At 42.3% G+C, this 20,957-nt stretch overlaps 1 protein-coding gene across 4 annotated transcripts in view; it reads left to right on the forward strand.

Annotated features, from left to right (window-relative positions):
- The window catches only part of KDM1B (lysine demethylase 1B), a 55,234-nt gene that overhangs the window by 31,496 nt on the left and 2,781 nt on the right, over positions 1 to 20,957 (forward strand). For all 4 annotated transcript variants that reach the window (XM_029243742.1, XM_029243744.1, XM_029243743.1 and 1 more), the window contains 8 exons: positions 57 to 228; positions 2,992 to 3,119; positions 4,128 to 4,259; positions 4,658 to 4,732; positions 13,729 to 13,845; positions 14,580 to 14,705; positions 15,614 to 15,736; positions 17,507 to 17,659. In XM_029243742.1, the coding sequence (XP_029099575.1) occupies positions 57 to 228; positions 2,992 to 3,119; positions 4,128 to 4,259; positions 4,658 to 4,732; positions 13,729 to 13,845; positions 14,580 to 14,705; positions 15,614 to 15,736; positions 17,507 to 17,659 (1,026 nt within the window). The remainder of the gene's footprint in view (positions 1 to 56; positions 229 to 2,991; positions 3,120 to 4,127; positions 4,260 to 4,657; positions 4,733 to 13,728; positions 13,846 to 14,579; positions 14,706 to 15,613; positions 15,737 to 17,506; positions 17,660 to 20,957) is intronic.

Consider the following 20,957-nt stretch of genomic DNA (forward strand, 5'->3'; position numbering starts at 1 on the left):
TGTACCTGTTTTTTCCAGGGAAAACTTTTCACCTTCTTATTCTTATTATTTTGAAGCTTGGCATCAGCATGCATAAATTTGGAGAAAGATGTGACTTAATTCAGGAAGGTGGAAGAATAACTGACCCCACTATTGACAAGCGCATGGATTTTCATTTTAATGCTCTCTTGGATGTGGTCTCTGAGTGGAGGAAGGATAAGACTCAGCTCCAAGATGTCCCTTTAGGAGGTATGGGGAGAATGGTGTTCTGATTGTTCCATCTGAGTCTCATTCTAACCTAAGCTTGATTAGCGGTAGCATCATTCATCCACAAGCCTGGATGGATGCAACAAGAATAGTCCTTAGGAGCGTTCCTTTTGAACTGACCGTTCCACAGAGGGGAGCAGAACTGCCTCAGGGACCTTTAGATGCGTGTGTGTGTGTGCACACACGCACACATAATTCTTTACACAATAGCCAGTGTTTAAAAAAATTATTTAAATGTTTAATTTTCAATATCCCAGAAGAGCTTACTTTTAAGGAAGCATGTGGTAAGCTCTATGTGAATAACAAGCCACCACATAATGACTCTTCTAGATAAGAGTTCCTGTGTGAAAGGATTCCTTTTCTTTTTTGGACAGTAGGTTAAGATTTTTTTCCAGTATATTTTGTTTAAGAATGCAAGACTCTATATTATGATTTAAGAACTTTAATTCAAAGTTTTTAAGCTTTGGTACTAAATGGACCATATTCACCCTTTAGAAAACCTGACTGTAACAGCTCATTTCCCTGCGGGCGCCCGCTGAGATCTTACTATATTGCTTCTTAAATTGATATTTATTTAACCTACAATTTCATGACCTGAATGTATTCACTTGTAATTCTTGGAAGCGTGTCGGAGTTTCTTACAGTACGAGCATTTGAATTCAATTGGCAGGGTATTAATTTGCTTCAGCTATGTGTTTCTGTGCAAGGGGTCTCAAGTCTCCATCCTGGAATACACTCTGTCTCTGTTTGGGGTACATTTCTCAAGAGCAGGGACTGTCTGTCTCCTCTTTTTATCCTCTCTCCCCGCCTGCCCCCCGCCGCCAACCCCCCTCGCCCCCCTCCTCCCCGCCGCGACCTCAATTCTTCGCCTCTGAGACCAACCCACATTCTAATCGCCCTTAGTAAGTGTTGACTGACAAACCGTAACAGAACATTTTTAGAAACTTACTGGGGTTGACAGGGAACATTTAACCAAATGTGGTGTCCAAACCAAGTGGTGAGTTGTTGAATTTTCTGGAAATGAAGACAGCGACTAGGCGGACTTACATTATGTTGTCAGAATCTGATTAGTGTTTTTGCACATGTGTGATAGTCGCTGGGTGGGGTTTTTCTTTACGATTCTTTCAGGGCCACCAAATACAAAAGTTAATAATATTGCTTTGTCTTGGCTTTACTTAAAACAAGTTATTAAGGGAGGATCAGCAACACTTACTGTGTAAGTAGTTGTTTCATCTCATTAGTATATTTTTGGAAAAGCTTTAATAATAGTGTGCCCATCTCTCCATGAGGTTACAGTTAGAGCCTGCCTAGCCCTATCTCGGCTGTCTGAGCTCTCACCTTATTAGCATTTAGCTGAAAAGACAAAAATATAAATACTAAGAAGCTAGAGTGAATTTCACAAAGCAAATATACTAAAGCTTTTAAATGTTATTTACGTAGAGATCACATTAAGGCTTCTCTCAGTCTGTTTATACTGTTCTAGCAGTCTTGGTTCTTCCCACACCTCTACAAAACCTAAAGGAAAATAGAAACTACATAGCAGGAGGCAGGAATGGGATTGCTACAAAAAGGTATTAAAAGTGGAAAAAAGCCCAGTGGTCTAGGGGCAAAAGCCTAGCACAGAGGTGCCACAGACATCCCCATACTACAGTCTAACATAAGAATGGAACATTTTAATGAGAACCTTGAGTTGTCAAAAAAAGAAAAGTTAACTGATGCTCAGTTCTGTTTCTAGTCAAGCATGTGCACAATACTTTATAGAAGCTTTGAGACTGCATTGTATCTGTTGGGTGGTTGTCACCACTGGGAAGGTAATAAAGAAGTAACCTGTGCTAAGATTCTTATACTTTGTCAGGCACAAGCTTTCCCCCACCCCCCCAAAAAAGGAATCTAAGCCAATCATTGGAATGATGTCAGGGGGCGGTGTATATGTAGTTGAAAGTTCCAGTTGAATGGGATAGATAAGTGCTGGGGGTTGATAACCAAGGAGCGATTCCTGAGGCTGGTAGTGACCAGGTGATGCTGGTCTGTAAAGGATGGATGGGACTGGGGTGGGGAGGGCATTCCAGGGAGGGGCGTGGTAGTAGCAGACTTTGCAGGGTTGGCATTTACCAGGAAAAGATTGAGCAGCAGTGCAGCAGAGCCTGTGAGTGGACAGGCGGTGTTTGCTGTCTTTGGAAAGGCTAAAAATGTGCTAACACTGTCAGGCTGTGGTTTTTGGAATTTATTACATAGGCAATGGAGAACCAGTAATTAAAGGTGTTGAGCCAGAGGGTTGGCATGATGAAAGTCCATGATGGAATATATGGAATGTTTGGGAGAGAAGATAGCCAGTAGTCAGTCTATGATAGGTCTCTTAGTTGAGGTGAGCTGTTATAAGAACTTGACTTTAAGGTGATGGCAATAGGACCAGAAAGGGAGTGGGAATCCTCTCTCTGTCTTTATATGTGCAAGGGTTACTTTTCCTTTATCTTGAGCAAAAGAAGAAATAGTTTCTCAACTAAGCAGAAATGAAACATGGTTGAAGACATAGAACGTGCATAGTTTTGTTCCCATTAAGATAAGCTTTTACTTCCTGAGAGGAACCAACCTTATCAAGACAGATGCTCTTTCCCCCTGAGTTTACCTGGGAAAGGTCTTCAAAAGTTTGGGGCCTTGCAGGTTGAAGGAGGTGGAACGCAAAAGATAAGGAATTCGAGAATAATGTTAAAGTTTTTTTTCTGCTTTGCTCCATTCCCATTGCAGAAAAGATAGAGGAGATCTACAAAGCCTTTATTAACGAGTCTGGAATCCAGTTCAGTGAGCTGGAGGAGGAAGTCCTTCAGTTCCATCTCAGTAACCTGGAATATGCCTGTGGCAGCAACCTCCATCAGGTGGGCTTTGAAGACGCTTGTTTCTGTGTATGTGTGTGTTTTATATATTGAGATATTTAGCCTGGGATGGTCTGGCTAAACGGGGAACAATGGGTCTGCTGCTTAAAAGATCAAACACCAGGACTTTAGAGTATATGAAACCCATAGTGGTTTTGAAAAAAAAATTTTTTAAAGCAAGAGAAACCTGTCTTCAAATCATAACCTGTGAAGACACCCAGTCCGTAAACCTGAATACAGGAGGGCTGCTGGGCTGAGTCAGGGAGGCGGCAAGAGCCAGTGTCCTTGCCTTCCCCTTGCCCTCCTTGGGGGCCCTCGAGCCATTTCTGTGCAACTGTGGGCTGAAAACACTGCTCCTAAGAAACCAGAATAGAGCATCTTTGCAATTAGGATCTGTTCATCTTGCTAAAATAAATTTAAACTTGCCTAATTCATGTCACCAACTGTGATCGCGATACTTGGATATGCTGTACATTGAATAGCGGTTCTGTGGATGACCCCTCACTTAATAATCCTCTTTGGTGGGGCGGGCAGGGACAACAATTCATGTTTCCATTTGATGATTCTTTGCAATCGGAATCACACTTTTCCAAAATCATGCTGCATTTCAGTGTCTGTGGAATTTCCATGTTGAAGGCATCTAGGTGGCATATTTATATATGGAGTTGATTGAATGCAATTCTCCTCTCATGGAATTCTCCTTATCCAGGGTTGTTGATGTATAATACACCTTTCATTTTTATCAGGGAGTGGTACCCATGCCCAAATCATGTCTACCTTTTGTTCTAAAATAAGCTTTCCTGTGCTTTATTGAGAGATCTCCTTTCCCTGGCAGCAGTATCCACCTGGGTTTATCTATTCACGCCCCACCCCCCCACCTTTCTGTTTTGCCCTCTGCCCTCTGGCCTGAGGTGGCCTTTCCCACCCTGGGGCTCCTGTTTTTGTCCCTCAGGTGCAGGCTCCAGGGTTTACACCCCCTCTTGTTTCCCAACCTCTCCTGATGTTTCCCAGGTGTCTGCTCGCTCCTGGGACCACAATGAATTCTTTGCCCAGTTCGCCGGTGACCACACCCTCCTCACTCCCGGATACTCTGTCATCTTGGAAAAACTGGCAGAGGGACTGGACATTCGGCTCAGATCTCCAGTGAGTATCCACAGTGGTGGGAGGCTCTGGTTTGGTGGTGTTTGGAGAATGTGAAGTTTGGGGCATGTGGATTACACAGGAGACAGGTGCCTGCTTTGATGTTCGGCCAGTGTCTGCAAATGCTTTTGATACTATGATCAGTCCCATTATCCTTGGTGATGAGGCAGCTGCTGCTGCTTGGAAACAATAGTGGCTGAGATGCATTTTCATTAATAATCAAGGGGCTGAGTGAGAGTTCCCTGAAGTTGCAATACCTGTTGTTTAGTTCTCTGAATGCCAGGAAGTGATCCCCCATAGCCTTGGAAAGGTAAACTCCCATAATAAGAGAATTGGAAAGGATCCTGGATCATATGGTTCCATCCCTCATTATGTTTTTCATAACTGCTTTTCTTGAGCAGGTAAAGAGTATTGATTATTCTGGAGATGAAGTGCAAGTTACCACTACAGATGGGACAGAGTGTACAGCACAAAAGGTAAGTGCTGTGATTCCACTAGGTGCTACCAGGGGCCTGGGAGTAAGGGAGACCAGTGTTTTCCACCAAGCAGTTTGCCTTTGGCAATCTGCCCAGAGCCTTGTTCGATTTCTGGAGAGCTCTGTATCTCTACTTGTTGTGTATGGATATGCAAATCAGATTTAATTATTCAAACACTATATAGATTCGTGGCAGATGGAATTCTGAATAGTGTTTCTCAGAGTGGGTTCTATGGTACATTAGTTCTGAGAGTTGACAAGAGAAGAAAACTTGGCCAAATTAGTTTGTAAAGTATTATATGCTACAGTCTAAGTTTAGGGTTAAATAAGAGCACATTAAAGGCTCTGAGAAGTCCTGCATTTTAAAAACCTGTTTTAGTTTGTGTAATTCAGTGGTTTCCAAGTTGGTGGTGTTTTTTGTTTTTGTACCATGGAAACTTTTTTTTAAATCAGATCAAGAACGCTCTGCATTTTTATCTTGAAAGTGGCAGAAGTACTTTTATATCATTTGAATTTTTTGTAAACAGCTTTAGTAGGCGGACAGTGAAAGGTGCTGTAATGTAATATATGAAATCACACTGAGATTTCTGTAGTGTTGGAAAATAAAGTGTTGGGGGTGAAGGGGGATTAATAAACCCCATAGATTTATTTAAATTTAGTTATGTCTGAAGTGATTACCAAAAAGTGTAATTGATGAACCATCATAAGTTCCTAAACTAGCCGTGTTTTATGCTTTTCAGCTAGCTAAAAAAACATTTCACAGTCCTTGATATTCATACAGAAATGAAGGACTGCATGTCAAATGGGAAAGACGGGGTAGAGTGTATGAGCCCAGGGGGATGGTTCCTCATATTATTCCTGCCATTTACTAGCTGGATAGTGAGTATTGGTCATATAGACTTTGGAGTAGCAGTAGTTCTCAATCCTGGCTGCACCTTACAATCACCTGGGAGGTGCTTAAAAAGAAAGCTTGCCAAGCCCCACCCTGCAGAGATTCTTGCTGAATTGTCTGGTCGTGTTTTTAAAGCTTCCCAAGTGATTCCAACATGCGACCAGAGTTAAGAACCACTGGGCAACAGTGTTCTTATCTGTGAGTCCCCAGGTGAGAATCAGGCTAATATCTAACATTCTTCCTGGTGGTAAAAAAATTTTTTTAATATCACCTTATAAAATTGGAAGTCGGCTGATGGCTCAACCTCTGGCATTTTGTGACTTTCCTTCTTTGCATCCAGGACAGCATGCTAGGTGTGCTTACCCTGCTGGGTCACCCTCTGCCTGACCCTGACCAGGCATATTTGCTTTCTTTCTTTGTATTCTGGCTCTTTAGAATAATTAGAACATAGTTTCAGGCTGTGATTCAAAGCCTGCTCTGAAATGAGAAAAGCAAATATGTTTATTTTTAGTAGTTAGCACAAATCACAGAGTTTCAATTGAAAGCTTCCCCAGCTTATAAGTGAAAGATCTCCAACCCAACAGCATACACCGATAAACACTTAACAAACTGTAATTCAGTCTAGGCTGCTTCCACTGAGACCTAGCATTAGTTCCTTACCAGGGTATGTTTATATCTTTTGCCTATTTGTTTACCTGAGTTTGTGTGTTTCTGAAAGCTTTTTTTTTTTTGTCATTAAGAAAACATCTAGATCTTATTTACTTATAGTCTTATATACCCAAGAGGGTAATTGTTCCTTTTTTTCTTTTTGTTGCATGGTGGCTATTATCTATAACCACATTGAGGAGAGAGAACATGTTTTATATTTTATAAAATTTTCACGTGGCAGAAAATAGTGACAAAATCACAGGAAGAGCTCTGAACTTCCTGTGATCCTGGAGTGGGGATTTCAATAGACTACATCTCTGATGAGGGTAGCAGTCGATATGGTCCTTGGTGTTCAGCTCCTTTCTCATCCAACTGTGTTATCCTGTACTACAGATGATGGAAAGTACACGCACACACATTTCCCAGTCTCCCTTGCAGCCGAGGGTCTAAATATGAATTGGGTCCAGCCAGTCAGATGTACTCGCATGAGACTTGGGAGGTGTGGTATGGCTTTTGCTTCACTTCTGCTGCCTTTGCTGCCAGGCAAAACGTTCTAGGTGTTGGGTTCTTCCACAGCCGGAACATTAGAGGTCCCAGGATCCACTCATTTACTACCTGGGAGTCAAGAGCCAGGGCATGAGGTATCCCTTTTGCTGGTGCAGGTTGTTCGATAAGTGGCATGTTTCTGGAGCTGGTAGCCGTAGTAATGGCTCCTGATTGTGACAGTGGTAACACGGTTCTGGAGCCAGAAATTTCTTTTTCTTTTTTTTTTTTTCTTATTAGTTATCTATTTTATACACATCAGTGTATACATGTCAATCCCAATCTCCCAATTCATCCCACCCCCACCCCCACCACCCCCCCGCTTTCCCACCTTGGTGTCCATACATTTGTTCTCTACATCTGTGTCTCTATTTCTGCCCTGCAAACCGGTTCATCTGTACCATTTTTCTAGATTCCACATATATGCGTTAATATACGATATTTGTTTTTCTCTTTCTGACTTACTCTGTAGAACATTCTCTAGGTCCATCCACGTCTCCACAAATGATCCAATTTCGTTCCTTTTTATGGCTGAGTAATATTCCATTGTATATATGTGCCACATCTTCTTTATCCATTCATCTGTCGATGGGCATTTAGGTTGCTTCCATGAACTGGCTATTGTAAATAGTGCTGCAATGAACATTGGGGTGCATGGCTCTTTTTGAATTATGGTTTTCTCAGGGTATATGCCCAGTAGTGGGATTGCTGGGTTGTATGATAGTTCTATTTTTAGTTTTTTAAGGAACCTCCATACTGTTCTCCATAGTGGCTGTATCAATTTACATTCCCACCAATGGTGCAAGAGGGTTCCCTTTTCTCCACACCCTCTCTAGCATTTGTTGTTTGTAGATTTTCTGATGATGCCCATTCTAACTGGTGTGAGGTGATACCTCATTGTAGTTTCGATTTGCATTTCTCTAATAATTAATGATGATGAGCAGCTTTTCATCTGCTTCTTGGCCATCTGTATGTCTTCTTTGGAGAAATGTCTATTTAGGTCTTCTGCCCATTTTCTGATTGGGCTGTCTGTTTTTTTAACATTGAGCTGTATGAGCTGTTTATATATTTTGGAGATTAATCCTTTGTCCGTTAATTCATTTGCAAATATTTTCTCCCATTTTGAGGGTTGTCTTTTCTTCTTGTTTATAGTTTCCTTTGCTGTGCAAAAGCTTTTAAGTTTCATTAGGTCCCATATGTTTATTTTTGTTTTTATTTCCATTACTCCAGGAGGTGGATCAAAAAAGATCTTGCTGTGATTTATGTCAAAGAGTGTTCTTCCTATGTTTTCCTCTGAGAGTTTTATAGTGTCTGGTCTTACATTTAGGTCTTTAATCCATTTTGAGTTTATTTTTGTTTATCGTGTTAGGGAGTGTTCTAATTTCATTCTTTTACATGTAGCTGTCCAGTTTTCCCAGCACCACTTATTGAAGAGGCTGTCTTTTCTCCACTGTATATCCTTGCCTCCTTTGTCATAGATTAGTTGACCATAGGTGCGTGGGTTTATCTCTGGGCTTTCTATCCTGTTCCATTCCATTCTGTATTTCTGTTTTTGTGCCAGTACCATATGGTCTTGATTACTGTAGCTTTATAGTATAGTGTGAAGTCAAGGAGTCTGACTCCTCCAGCTGTGTTTTTTTCCCTCAAGACTGCTTTGGCTATTCGGAGTCTTTTGTGTCTCCTACAAATTTTAAGATTTTTTGTTCTAGCTCTGTAATAAATGCCACTGGTAATTTGATAGGGCTTGCGTTGAAGCTGTAGATTGCTTTGGGTAGTATAGTCATTTTCACAATATTGATTCTTCCAATCCAAGAACATGGTATATCTCTCCATCTGTTTGTGTCATCTTTGATTTCTTTCATCAGTGGTATAGTTTTCTGAGTATAGGTCTTTTACCACCTTATGTAGGTTTATTCCTAGCTATTTTATTCTTGTTGTTGCAATGGTAAATGGGAGTATCTCCTTAATTTCTCTTTCAGATTTTTCATCATTAGTGTATAGGAATGCAAGAGATTTCTGTGCATTAATTTTGTATCCTGCTACTCTACCAAATTCATTGATTAGCTCTAGTAGTTTTCTGGGAGCATCTTTAGGATTCTCTATGTATAGGATTATGTCATCTGCAGACAGTGATAGTTTTACTTCTTCTTGTCCAATTTGTATTCTTTTACTTCTTTTTCTTCTCTGATTGCCGTGGATAGGACTTCCAAAACTATGTTGAATAATAGTGATGAGAGTGGATATCCTTGTCTTGTTCCTGATCTTAGAGGAAATGCTTTCAGTTTTTCACCATTGAGAATGATGTTTGCTGTGGGTTTGTCATATATGGCCTTTATTATGTTGAGGTAGGTTCCCTCTATGCCCACTTTCTGGAGCGTTTTTATCATAAATGGGTGTTGAATTTTGTCAGAAGCTTTTTCTGCATCTATGGAGATGATCATATGGTATTTATTCTTCAGTTTGTTAATATCGTATATCACATTGATTGATTTGCGTATACTGAAGAATCCTTGCATCCTTGGGATAAATCCCACTTGATCATGGTGTATGATCCTTTAAATGTGTTGTTGGATTCTGTTTGCTAGTATTTTGTTGAGGATTTTTCAGTCTATATTCATCGGTGATATTGGTCTGTAATTTTCTCTTTTGGTAGTATCTTTGTCTGGTTTTGGTATCAGGGTGATGGTGGCCTCATAGAATGAGTTTGGAAGTGTTCCTTCCTCTGCAATCTTTTGGAAAGAGTTTGAGAAGGATGGGTGTTAGCGCTTCTCAAAATGTTTGATAGAATTTACCTTTGAAGCCATCTGGCCCTGGACTTTTGTTTGTTTGAAGGTTTTTAATCATAGTTTCAGTTTCAGTGCTTGTGATTGGTCTGTTCATATTTTCTGTTTCTTTCTGGTGCAGTCTTGGAAGGTTATACCTTCCTAAGAATTTGTCCATTTCTTCCGGGTTACCCATTTTATTGGCATAGAGTTGCTTGTAGTAGTCTCTTATGATGCTTTGTATTTCTGTGGTGTCTGTTGTAATGTCTCCTTTTCCATTTCTAATTTTATTGATTTGAGTCCTCTCCCTCTTTTTCTTGATGAGTCTGGCTAAAGGTTTATCAATTTTGCTTATCTTCTCAAAGAACTAGCTTTTAGTTTTATTGATCTTTGCTATTGTTTTCTTCGTTTCTATTTCATTTATCTCTATCTGATCTTTATGATTTCTTTCCTTCTACTAACTTTGGGTTTTGTTTGTTCTTCTTTAGTTCCTTTAGGTGTAAGGTTAGGTTGTTTATTTGAGATGTTTCTTGTTTCTTGAGGTAGGATTGTATAGCTATAAACTTCCCTCTTAGAACTGCTTTTGCTGCATCCCATAGGTTTTGGATCATCGTGTTTTCGTTGTCATTTGTCTCTAGGTATTTTTTGATTTCCTCTTTGATTTCTTCAGTGATCTCTTGGTTATTTAGTAACATATTGTTTAACCTCCATGTGTTGTGTTTTTTACATTTTTCTCCCTGTAATTGACTTCTAATCTCATGGCGTTGTGGTTGGAAAAGTTGCTTGATATGATTTCAATTTTCTTAAATTTACCGAGGCTTGATTTGTGACCCAGGATATGATCTATCCTGGAGAATGTTCCATGTGCACTTGAGAAGAAAGTGTAATCTGCTGTTTTGGGGTGGAATGTCCTATAAATATCAATTAAATCTATCTGGTCTATTGTGTCATTTAAAACTTGTGTTTCCTTGGCTTCCCTGGTGGCGCAGCGGTTGAGAGTCCGCCTGCCAATGCAGGGGACATGGGTTCGTGCCCCAGTCTGGGAAGATCCCACATGCCATGGAGCGGCTGGGTCCGTGAGCCATGGCCGCTGAGCCTGCACGTCCGGAGCCTGTGGGAGAGGCCACACCAGTGAGAGGCCCGCGTACCACAAAAATAAATAAATAACATAACATAAAATAAAACTTGTGTTTCCTTATTAATTTTCTGTCCTGATGATCTGTCCATTGGTGTAAGTGAGGTGTTAAAGTCCCCCATTATTACTGTATTACTGTCAATTTCCTGTTTTATAGCTGTTAGCAGTTGCCTTATGTATTGAGGTGCTCCTATGGTGGGTGCATAAATATTTACAGGTGTTATATCTTCTTCTTGGATAGTTCCCTTGATCATTATGTAGTGTCCTTCTTTGTCTCTTGTAATAGCCTTTATTTTAAAGTCTATTTTGTCTGATGTGAGAATTGCTACTCCAGCTTTCTTTTGATTTCCATTTGCATGGAATTCTTTTTCCATCCTCTCACTTTCAGTCTGTATGTGTCCCTAGGTCTGAAGTGGGTCTCTTGTAGACAGCATATATATAGGTCTTGTTTTTGTATCCATGCAGCAAGCCTGTGTCTTTTGGTTGGAGCATTTAATCCACTCACATTTAAGGTAATTATCGATATGTATGTTCCTATTACCATTTTCTTAATTGTTTTGGGTTTGTTTTTGTAGGTCCTTTCCTTCTCTTGTGTTTCCCACTTAGAGAAGTTCCTTTAGCATTTGTTGTAGGGCTGGTTTGGTGGTGCTGAATTCTCTTAGCTTTTGCTTGTCTGTAAAGCTTTTGATTTCTCCGTCAAATCTGAATGAGATCCTTGCCAGGTGGAGTAATCTTGGTTGTAGGTTCTTCCTTTTCATCACTTTAAATATATCATGCCACTCCCTTCTGGCTTGTAGTTTCTGCTGAGAAATCAGCTGTTAACCTTATGGGAGTTCCCTTGTATGTTGTCATTTTTCCCTTGTTGCTTTCAGTAATTTTTCTGTGTCTTTAATTTTTGTCAGTTTGATTACTATGTGTCTCGGCATGTTTCTCCTTGGGTTTATCCTGCCTGGGACTCTCTGTGCTTCCTGGACTTGGGTGGCTATTTCCTTTCCCATGTTAGGGAAATTTTTGACTATAATCTCTGCAAATATTTTCTTGGGTCCTTTCTCTCTCTCTTCTCCTTCTGGCACCCCTATAATGTGAATGTTGTTGCATTTAATGTTGTCCCAGAGGTCTGTTAGGCTGTCTTCATTTCTTTTCATTCTTTTTCTATATTCTGTTCCACGGCTGTTTATTCCACCATTCTGTCTTCCAGGACACTTCTCTGTTCTTCTGCCTCAGTTATGCTGCTATTGATTCCTTCTAGTGTATTTTTCATTTCAATTATTGTATTGTTCATCTCTGTTTGTTCTTTAATTCTTCTAGGTCTTTGTTAAACATTTCTTGCATCTTCTCGATCTTTGCCTCCATTCTTTTTCTGAGGTCCTGGATCATCTTCACTATCATTATTCTGAATTCTTTTTCTGGAAGGTTGCCTATCTCCATTTCACTTAGTTGTTTTTCTGGGGTTTTATCTTTTTCCTTCATCTGGTACATAGCCCTCTGCCTTTTCATCTTGTCTATCTGTCTGTGAATGTGTTTTTTGTTCCACAGTCTGTAGAATTATAGTTCTTGCTTCTGCTGTCTGCCCTATGGTGGATGAGGCTATCTACGAGGCTTGTGCAAGCTTCCTGATGGGAGGGACTGGTGATGGGTAGAGCTGGGTGTTGCTCTGGTGCGCAGAGCTCAGTAAAACTTTAATCCTCTTGTCTGCTGATGGGTGGGGCTGGGTTCCCTCCCTGTTGGTTGTTTGGCTTGAGGCAACCCAGCACTGGAGCCTACCCGGCTCTTTGGTGGGGCTAATGGTGGACTCTGGGAGGACTCAAACGCCAAGGAGTACTTCCCAGAACTTCTGCTGCCAGTGTCCTTGTCCCCACGGTGAGCCACAGCCACCCCCACCTCTGCAGGAGACCCTCCAACACTAGCAGGTAGGTCTGGTTCAGTCTCCTATGGGGTCACTGCTCCTTTCCCCTGGGTCCCGATGCGCACACTACTTTGTGTGCCCTCCAAGAGTGGAGTCTCTGTTTCCCCCAGTCCTGTTGGAGTCCTGCAGTCAAATCCCGCTAGCCCTCAAAGTCTGATTCTCTAGAAATTCCTCCTCGCATCGCTGGACCCCCAGGTTGGGAAGCCTGACGTGGGGCTCAGAACCTTCACTCCAGTGGGTGGACTTCTGTGGTATAAGTGCTCTCCAGTCTGTGAGTCACCCACCCAGCAGTTATGGGATTTGATTTTCTTGTGATTGCGCCCCTCCTACCGTCTCACTGCAGCTCCTCCTCTGTCTTTGGACGTGGGGTGTCTTTTTTGGTGAGTTCCAGTGTCTTCCTGTCGATGACTGTTCAGCAGATAGTTCACCAGAGATTTCTTGATTGTATGGAGAGACAGCAGCTCTCTTTAATGGTCTGGTTTTGTGAGTTGTTCTTGGAGGCTCTAAATGATTCTGTAAACTAGTTGAAAACCTGCAATAAATTGTTTCTTCCTTTAAAAAAAAAAAGGTATGTGGCTTTACATGATTATAATAATCCCTAATGTTTGTGATGTGCTTTACCACTTATGAAGCATACTGATGTATATTGTAAGAGTTTTAGTGTTAAGCATCTCCCCAATCCTTTAAGGTTAGTAGGGCAGGTATTACCTTGGCCACGCATTAGAAAGTGTCAGGAATGATACACAAAATCTGGTTCTCCTGCCTCTGTATTTAGGGCTATTTCCTCTTACAGCATTGCTTTTCAGGATTGAGATCTGCTGACTCTTCTTACCCAGGGTTATTAATGCATCAAAACCTTAATGCAGATTCCTCCATATGAATGTTGCTTCTGCTCAACCAGTCCACTCTTGTGCAGTGAACAGCCTGCACAACTGTACATGGCCGTTATTCTTCTTACCAGTGTAACAACATAGGATGTTGATAATCTCATGACTGGCAATAAAAGGCAGGGGGGGCAGTTCTTGAGGCATTAAGATTTTCCTGGAAATGAACCCACTGAGTATTAGATTCAGTTGCTGTTTGTATGTTAACTGTTCATTATTTCCCACAGGTGTTAGTCACTGTGCCCCTGGCCTTACTGCAGAAAGGTTCCCTTCAGTTTAATCCACCGTTGTCAGACAAGAAGATGAAGGCTATCAACAGCTTAGGTGCAGGCATCATTGAAAAGGTAACTGAATTACTTAAGCCTCAGAACTAGAGAGATGAGTATCAGATGACAGGGGTTCCTTAACTTCTGATATTGGGAAGCAGCAGGTAATTTTTGAATCCAAGTCAAATTCGAAGATTTCCTTTTCCTTTGAGTAATTGTCCATGAAGAATATGAAAGGATATTAACAAAACAAAAAGAGGAGAGCTGGCTAAGGTCTGCAAGTTTTGATTTTAGGAGAATGACTCTTGTTATTCAGAATTTGAACTGGGTGTATAAATAAGCAATTCTTTTTTTTTTTTCTGCTTTCCATGTCTACCCTGCACTAATTAGCCCCAGTGACGAGAGTGTTTTATACTTCCTTTGCCTTGAAAAGCTCCTTTAGCAGAATCTCTCAGCGCTACAGTAGATACCAGCAGACCTATGATTAGTAAGAATTTATCTCATGGACGTAAGGTTCAAGAGCAGGTCTCAGGGATGCTCTGCATCTTCAGATTAGCCTAGAGGTTGTCAGTGGTTCCCACCATTATCTGTGGGAGTACAGGACTGAATGGCATAAAAAGCCAGATGGTCACAAAGAGAACAAAGGAGGTAGGAGAATGGAAAGGGAATATTTAGAAATGTTTGAGTTTTTTGAACATCTTTTTTTTTTTTTTTTAATTGAAGTATGTAAGAGCTATAGGTGGCTTCTTAGAGATTGCTGTACTTTTGATTTCAAGAAGCTGTTAACCACCTTTCTCTTGCTCGCTTTCCAGATTGCCTTGCAATTTCCCTATAGATTTTGGGACAGTAAAGTTCAAGGGGCTGACTTTTTTGGTCACGTTCCTCCTAGTGCCAGCAAGCGAGGGCTTTTTGCCGTGTTCTATGACATGGATCCCCAGGTAAAATCATTGGTGGAATGTGGTATGAATTCCCTTATTACAGTTTAGAATTTGGTTTGGTAACTACTCGTGTGTCCAGCCCAGGAACTAATGGACATTGTGGACACTCCAGATGTCTGTTTATATTATGGGGGGACACTTGGATGGGACATTTTCCTGTAGGAAAAGTACCCCAGTATCTGCCATATTTTCTTAAAGTACTAATATTGCTCCCTGGGAAGTGAATTTGTTGCCGTGGAAATGTGTTATTTCAGGCTGATGGAAGGATTCCTTTTAGGGAGAATTGGTGTCAGCACAGTAACGAGTGGTACTTGAAATGTACTCCCCAAGAGTCCGCCAGGGAGCCCTGGTTAGGAGTGGGATATGCCTGGCGCAGGTGAGGGCAGGTCTGGGAGTCGGTAGATGTGATTGGTGGGGCAAAGAAGACGAGGAGAGGACATACCTGGGTCTTTGCAAGTGACAGTTGTGGTGATGTCCTGCCAAAGAATCACAGTTGTTTTTCCTCCTGCCTCTTTGTTCCAAGACACTTTATCTTCAAAGGTTCCACGTGGGAGCCAAGGGCAAAATGTCCTTACTGTTTGAGAAGGTTTTTTCCCATTATTTGACCAGCAGACTTCCTTTCTCAATGTCTTTCTACTTATTCTAAAACAAGTTCTTAGAAGGGAAAAGCCAAGAGAACCCAGAATTTGATATTTACATGACTTCCGGAGTTTTTCCAGCAGGGAACAATAAAATGCGTAAATGAATAATGAGTCTGTGTGGCCTGGGTGATGGAAAGGAGGCTACAGGACTAGGAAATGATGACATTTGATGTGAGAATGAGGTCCTTCTCTGTTTGGAACTGTGCGTCTAGAGACTTTGGTGCCCGAAGTCCAAAGTGTAAAGTGCTTTTCCCGTCACGTGTCCAGAAGCAGCACAGCGTGTTGATGTCGGTGATCGCGGGGGAGGCGGTGGCGGCCGTCAAGAGCCTGGAGGACAAGCAGGTGCTGCAGCAGTGCATGGCCGCCCTGCGCGAGCTCTTCAAGGAGCAGGTCAGACACCCCTCTTTGAAAAGAGAAAGACTAGCCGCATAGCACAGGGAGATCAGCTCGGTGCTTTGTGACCACCTAGAGGGGTGGGATGGGGAGGTGGAGGGAGGGAGACGCAAGAGGGAGGGGATATGGGGATATACGTAGGCGTACAGCTGATTCACTTTGTTATACAGCAGAAACGAATGCAACATTGTAAAGCGATTATACTCCAATAAAGATGTTAAAAAAAAAAGAGAGAGAAAGACACTCTTGCTGCTAACTTCACTCTTTGGAGTGGTTTGAACCCAAAGCTAATCCATCAGTACCAGAAATGAAGGGGCTTGAGGCAGTGGACCACATTCTTCTTATTTCTTTCAGTATCCAGCTTGCCACTTAAGTACCTGGATTACCGCCATAACAAAATGCCACAAACTGGGTAGTTCAAGCAACAGGAATTTATTTTCTCACAATTCTGGAGGCTAGAAGTCCAAGATCAAGGTGTCGCCAGATCAAGGGGTTGGTTTCTCCTGAGGCCTCGCTCCTTGGCTCACAGATGGCTGCCTTCCCCGTGTCCTCACATGGGCGCGGCTCTGTCTCTTGTCTGTGTTCTAATCCTCTCTTCTTAGAAGGACACCTGTCACACTGGATTAAGGTCCACCCTAATGATCCCATTTTGACTTAATTACCTCGTCAAAGGCCGCATCTCAAGTACAGTCACGTTCTGAGGTACTGGGGGTTAGGGTTTCATCATCTGAATTTTGGGGGACACAGTGCAGCCCATAATAGTACCCCATTCCTCCTTTTACATGAGTGCCTTCCTCCCTTTTGTCTCACATCATGCACACCCCCATTCTTTCCTAAGGAGGTAAAAGGCTCAGCATTTTCCACAGATTCTGTATTGACCCAAACCCTAGCAAGCTTTGACGACAGTTTTCCAATCAAAGGGACATTGTCCAGAATTTTCTGTACCCCGCAGCGAGTCTCTTCTCTCCCTTTTCTCCAAGAAGCTCACGGTACTTTCTATTTGCCAGTTCACTAAATCTCACAGTCTCTGGAGAGTATAAATGGCGTGACATGTAACTTTTTCAAATAAAGGAGGAGAAGTACAAAGAAATGAAAATGCCTCAAATATTACATACATTCAAGAGAGGGGGGCCCTCGGGGTATTGCTTATTTTACATGATGTGATTCTATCTCACAGTAGTTCTTATTAGCTTGGGGCTTTTGTTCAAAAATTTGTTTTCAAATCAGTTATTTGGAACTTAACACAGGCTCCGTAGAAATCTATTTCATGGTGGCTCTTGGCAGAGGTCAGCCTAGAAAATTATTTGAAACGTAGAGTGAAACCTAACCTGTGTAGCTGCTTTGTGGAGAAGCCTGTTGAGAATTCCAGTTAGAGGTCCTAAGACCCTGCCCGTCCCTTTCCTCCCCTGGTCCAGCGCGTTTCAGGCGATGGGAAGGGGAATGCCTGGACTCTTAGCTGTTGGTGATGGCCCCTGGTAGGTGGGAGAAAGCATCTCTGGCAGAAGGATAAAGTGTTAAAGCGAGGAGATGTGTGTGTGCTGGGGAAGGTCAGAGAGATGGGGCAGCGAAAGAGGAAAATGCACAGAGACGGTGCCTGGGCAGAGCAGCAAGGGGGCTGGAGGGTCATGCTGAGAACTGCTGCCTCAGAATGCTACAGGGATTAACTTACTTTCTAGATGGAGGAAGAACTGTAATTTTATACATTGGGTTGCATCAAGTCTAAGTCCCTTCTTGATCCCGTTTTCCAATTCCTTCTACTTGACACAGGAAGTCCCAGATCCCACGAAGTATTTTGTCACCCGGTGGAGCACAGACCCCTGGATCCAGATGGCATACAGCTTCGTGAAGACAGGGGGCAGTGGTGAGGCCTACGACATCCTTGCTGAGGAAATACAAGGAACCATCTTTTTTGCTGGCGAGGTGTGTACGGGGACTCCGACCCCGATTGCTTTCATTTTGATCACCTGCTTTTAATTAAAGTGATCGATGTCCAGAGTTTAAAAGCAACATCAAATGCTGTCAAAAGTCTTACGGCAAGAAGCCCCAGGTACCTTGACAGCACCCTCCTCAAACTCCCCGAGCAGCCATTTTTAACTCTTTCTCCTGTTTCTTCTGGAATTTACTTCATGCTTTAAGTTTTTTTGTTTTTTGGGGGGTTTTTTTGCGGTACGCGGGCCTCTCACTGTTGTGGCCTCTCCCGTTGTGGAGCACAGGCTCCAGACGCAGGCTCAGCGGCCATGGCTCAGGGGCCCAGCCGCTCTGCGGCATGTGGGATCCTCCCGGACCGGGGCACGAACCTGTGTCCCCTGCATCGGCAGGCGGACTCTCAACCACTGCGCCACCAGGGAAGCCCTGCTTTAAGATTTTTATACTGTTGTCTTCTGATTTAAGAAGTTAGACATATCTCCCGACTATCTTAGACATACCTTCCTATCAGGTTAAAGGTTTAGCCCACCCTGGTTTTTTCACACTTTTCACTAAATTGGTGTCAGTGCTTATATGGTGTGGCTGCTTACTGCTGAGCCAGGAAGGAAGGCGTTCACTGATTCCTTTCTTACACAGCTGTTTTCTCTTCGGTCATAATGGCCTCTTTTTTCACTAGCTTAATTCTTTTTATACCACTCCTTAAGCCTCCCCACTCCTTTTTTTTTTTTTTGCCCACGTTGTATGCATGACTCTTAGTTCCCAGACCAGGGATGGAACCTGTGTCCCCTGCCGTGGAAGCACAGAGTCTTAACCACTGGACCGCCAGGAAATTCCAAAGCCTCCCCCTTCTTGAGTCATCTCTAATTCACAGTTGAATCCCTCTGGCCGGCCTGTAGGTTCTGTTTCTCAAAGCCCCCTTTCCTGGCATCTTCCCTCTGCTCCAGGCTGCACTGATTGATCCCAGGGACCCCTGCAGAGCTGTCCTCCCAGCACTCCTCCTTACCACTTTCCAGGCTTGGGGTTCTTATTTCCTAGATCCCTCTCTTTTTTCTTTTTTTTAATATTTATTTTTAAAATTGTGGCAAACAACACATAACAAAATTTACCACCTTAACTATCTTCAAGTGTCCAGTTAAGTGGCGTTAAATACACCCACACTGTTGTACAACCATTGCTACCATCCATCTCCAGGACATTTTTATACTGCAGAACCAAAACTGTGTACAACTCCCCCTCCCCCAGCTCCCAGCAAACACCATTCAACTTACTGTCTGTCTCTGAATTTGTTCTAGGTCCCTCATCATGTAAGTGGAATCATAGAGTATTTGTCCTTTTGTGACTGGCTAATTTCGCTTAGCACAATGCCCTCAAGTTTCATCCATGTTGTGGCATGTGTCAGAATATCCTTCTTTTTTAAGACTGAATAATATTCCATTATATGCACCTATCACATTTAGTTTATCTGTTCATCTGTCATGGACACCTGAGTTGCTTCTCTTTTTTGGCTATTGTGAATAATGCTGCTGTGAACCTGGGTGTACAAATATTTCTTCGAGAACCTGCTTTCAGTTATTTTGGGTGTATACCCAGAAGTGGAATTGCTGGATCATATATTAGTTCTGTTTTTTAGTTTTTTGAGGAACCACCACACTCTTTTCCACAGCAGCTGCACCACTTTACCTTCCCACCAACAGCACGCAAGGGTTCCAGTTTCTCCACATCCTCGTCAACACTTATTTTCTATTTTTTTTATGATGGCCGTCCTAATGGGTGTGAGGTCAGCCTTTCTTCTTTCTTGATTTACTTCTGTTGAGAAGTGTTTTGCGGTTCTAATTCCTAATCCTTTCTGTGCCTTTTTTTTGCATTCCTTATAATCTTGGAGCTCATGTCCTTCATCCTCTAGATTTTTTTTACTCTGCTCATTTCGTTCCTACAATTTTTCTCTTATTTCTAGATCTTCTATTTCATATATTGGAACTGTTGAAGTGATTATCTACTTTGCTGTTACTCTTTGCTGTTTTTTATATTCTAACCCTTGAGTCGATTTTTTAAACTTTGGCTCCGTTACTTTATTAGCACTTTTCTTGTTCTAAGATTATTCCTTTTTGGTAGCATTTTCTTCTTGCTTCGTAACTTGTTCCTTACATGGCTCCTGAATTCCTATTTTGTTTACTTTAGCCTTTGCCTCCCATATGTCCGAATGTCCAGTCCTTGACTGTTCAGATTTGAGTGAGGCACTTTTTAAAAAGCCAACTGAAGGTTCCAGCAAGCTTGTCAACTGGAGGTTGGGGGCCCAAACATCAGGATCTATCTATAGCTCTTTTCTCTTAGTTTCCCGTTTGCATTATAGAGGCTCACCTCCTGGCATTCTGGGAACTCGAAGCCTCACTCTTATACTTAATTGCATTTTGTTTGGCACCTCACCCTGCCCTGTACCTCAGAACTCCTGGGGGTTGCAGTAGGGGGAGTGGGGAACCTGATGAGGGACCAAATTGCTCTTCAAATTCTATTTTTTATTCATTTTGGCCATGTTGCATCTTCGTTGCTGCGCATGGGCTTTCTCTAGTTGCATCTAGCGGGGGGCTACTCTTCATTGCAGTGCGTGGGCTTCTCTTGTTGTGGAGTACAGGCTTGAGAGCACAGGCTCAGTAGTTGTAGGCTCAGTAGTGTTTCTTAGTTGCTCAGCAGCACGTGGGATCTTCCCGGACCAGGGATGGCACCTGTGTTGCCTGCATTGGCAGGAGGATTCTTAACCACCAGGGAAGTCCCACTCTTCATAGTCTTTTAAACCAGTCCTCAGTTTTTCACCCTTGCCAAGCCTCTGCCTCCATGATGGCACCAATGGCTGAGATTTATAAAGGATTTTTCAGGGTGAATTGGTTTCCCTTTGCTATTTCCCACACACACACACACACACACACACATCCACCCAGTTTAGCAGAATAAAGTGAATTCTCAGCACTCTTTGATCTGCCTTCATACTTTGTATATTATAGTTTGGGATTATACAGGTCTTCCTGGTTCATCTAAAATAGTGTTTTTAATTTTTCGCTTCAGGGTTTTTGAATTTTTACAAAAGAATGTAATTTTAAAAACAGCTGTCTTTGATTCCTCCTTGGCCTGTGAAGAGCCAACTTTGTAGGAACAGAGCATAATGGTTGCATTCCAGGCAACAGCTGTGTACTGCTTCCAAGAGATGGCCCTATTAAATGTGCCAAAGGGTCATGAACACGGTTTGGAAGTTTCTGACTTTCCTTTGCTGCTTTGATACAGTTGTTACCTCATCTTCTTA

The sequence above is a fragment of the Monodon monoceros genome, unplaced genomic scaffold, assembly GCF_005190385.1.
Source record: "Monodon monoceros isolate NGI ecotype Baffin Bay Population unplaced genomic scaffold, NGI_Narwhal_1 Super_Scaffold_3, whole genome shotgun sequence".
Lineage (NCBI taxonomy): Eukaryota > Metazoa > Chordata > Mammalia > Artiodactyla > Monodontidae > Monodon > Monodon monoceros.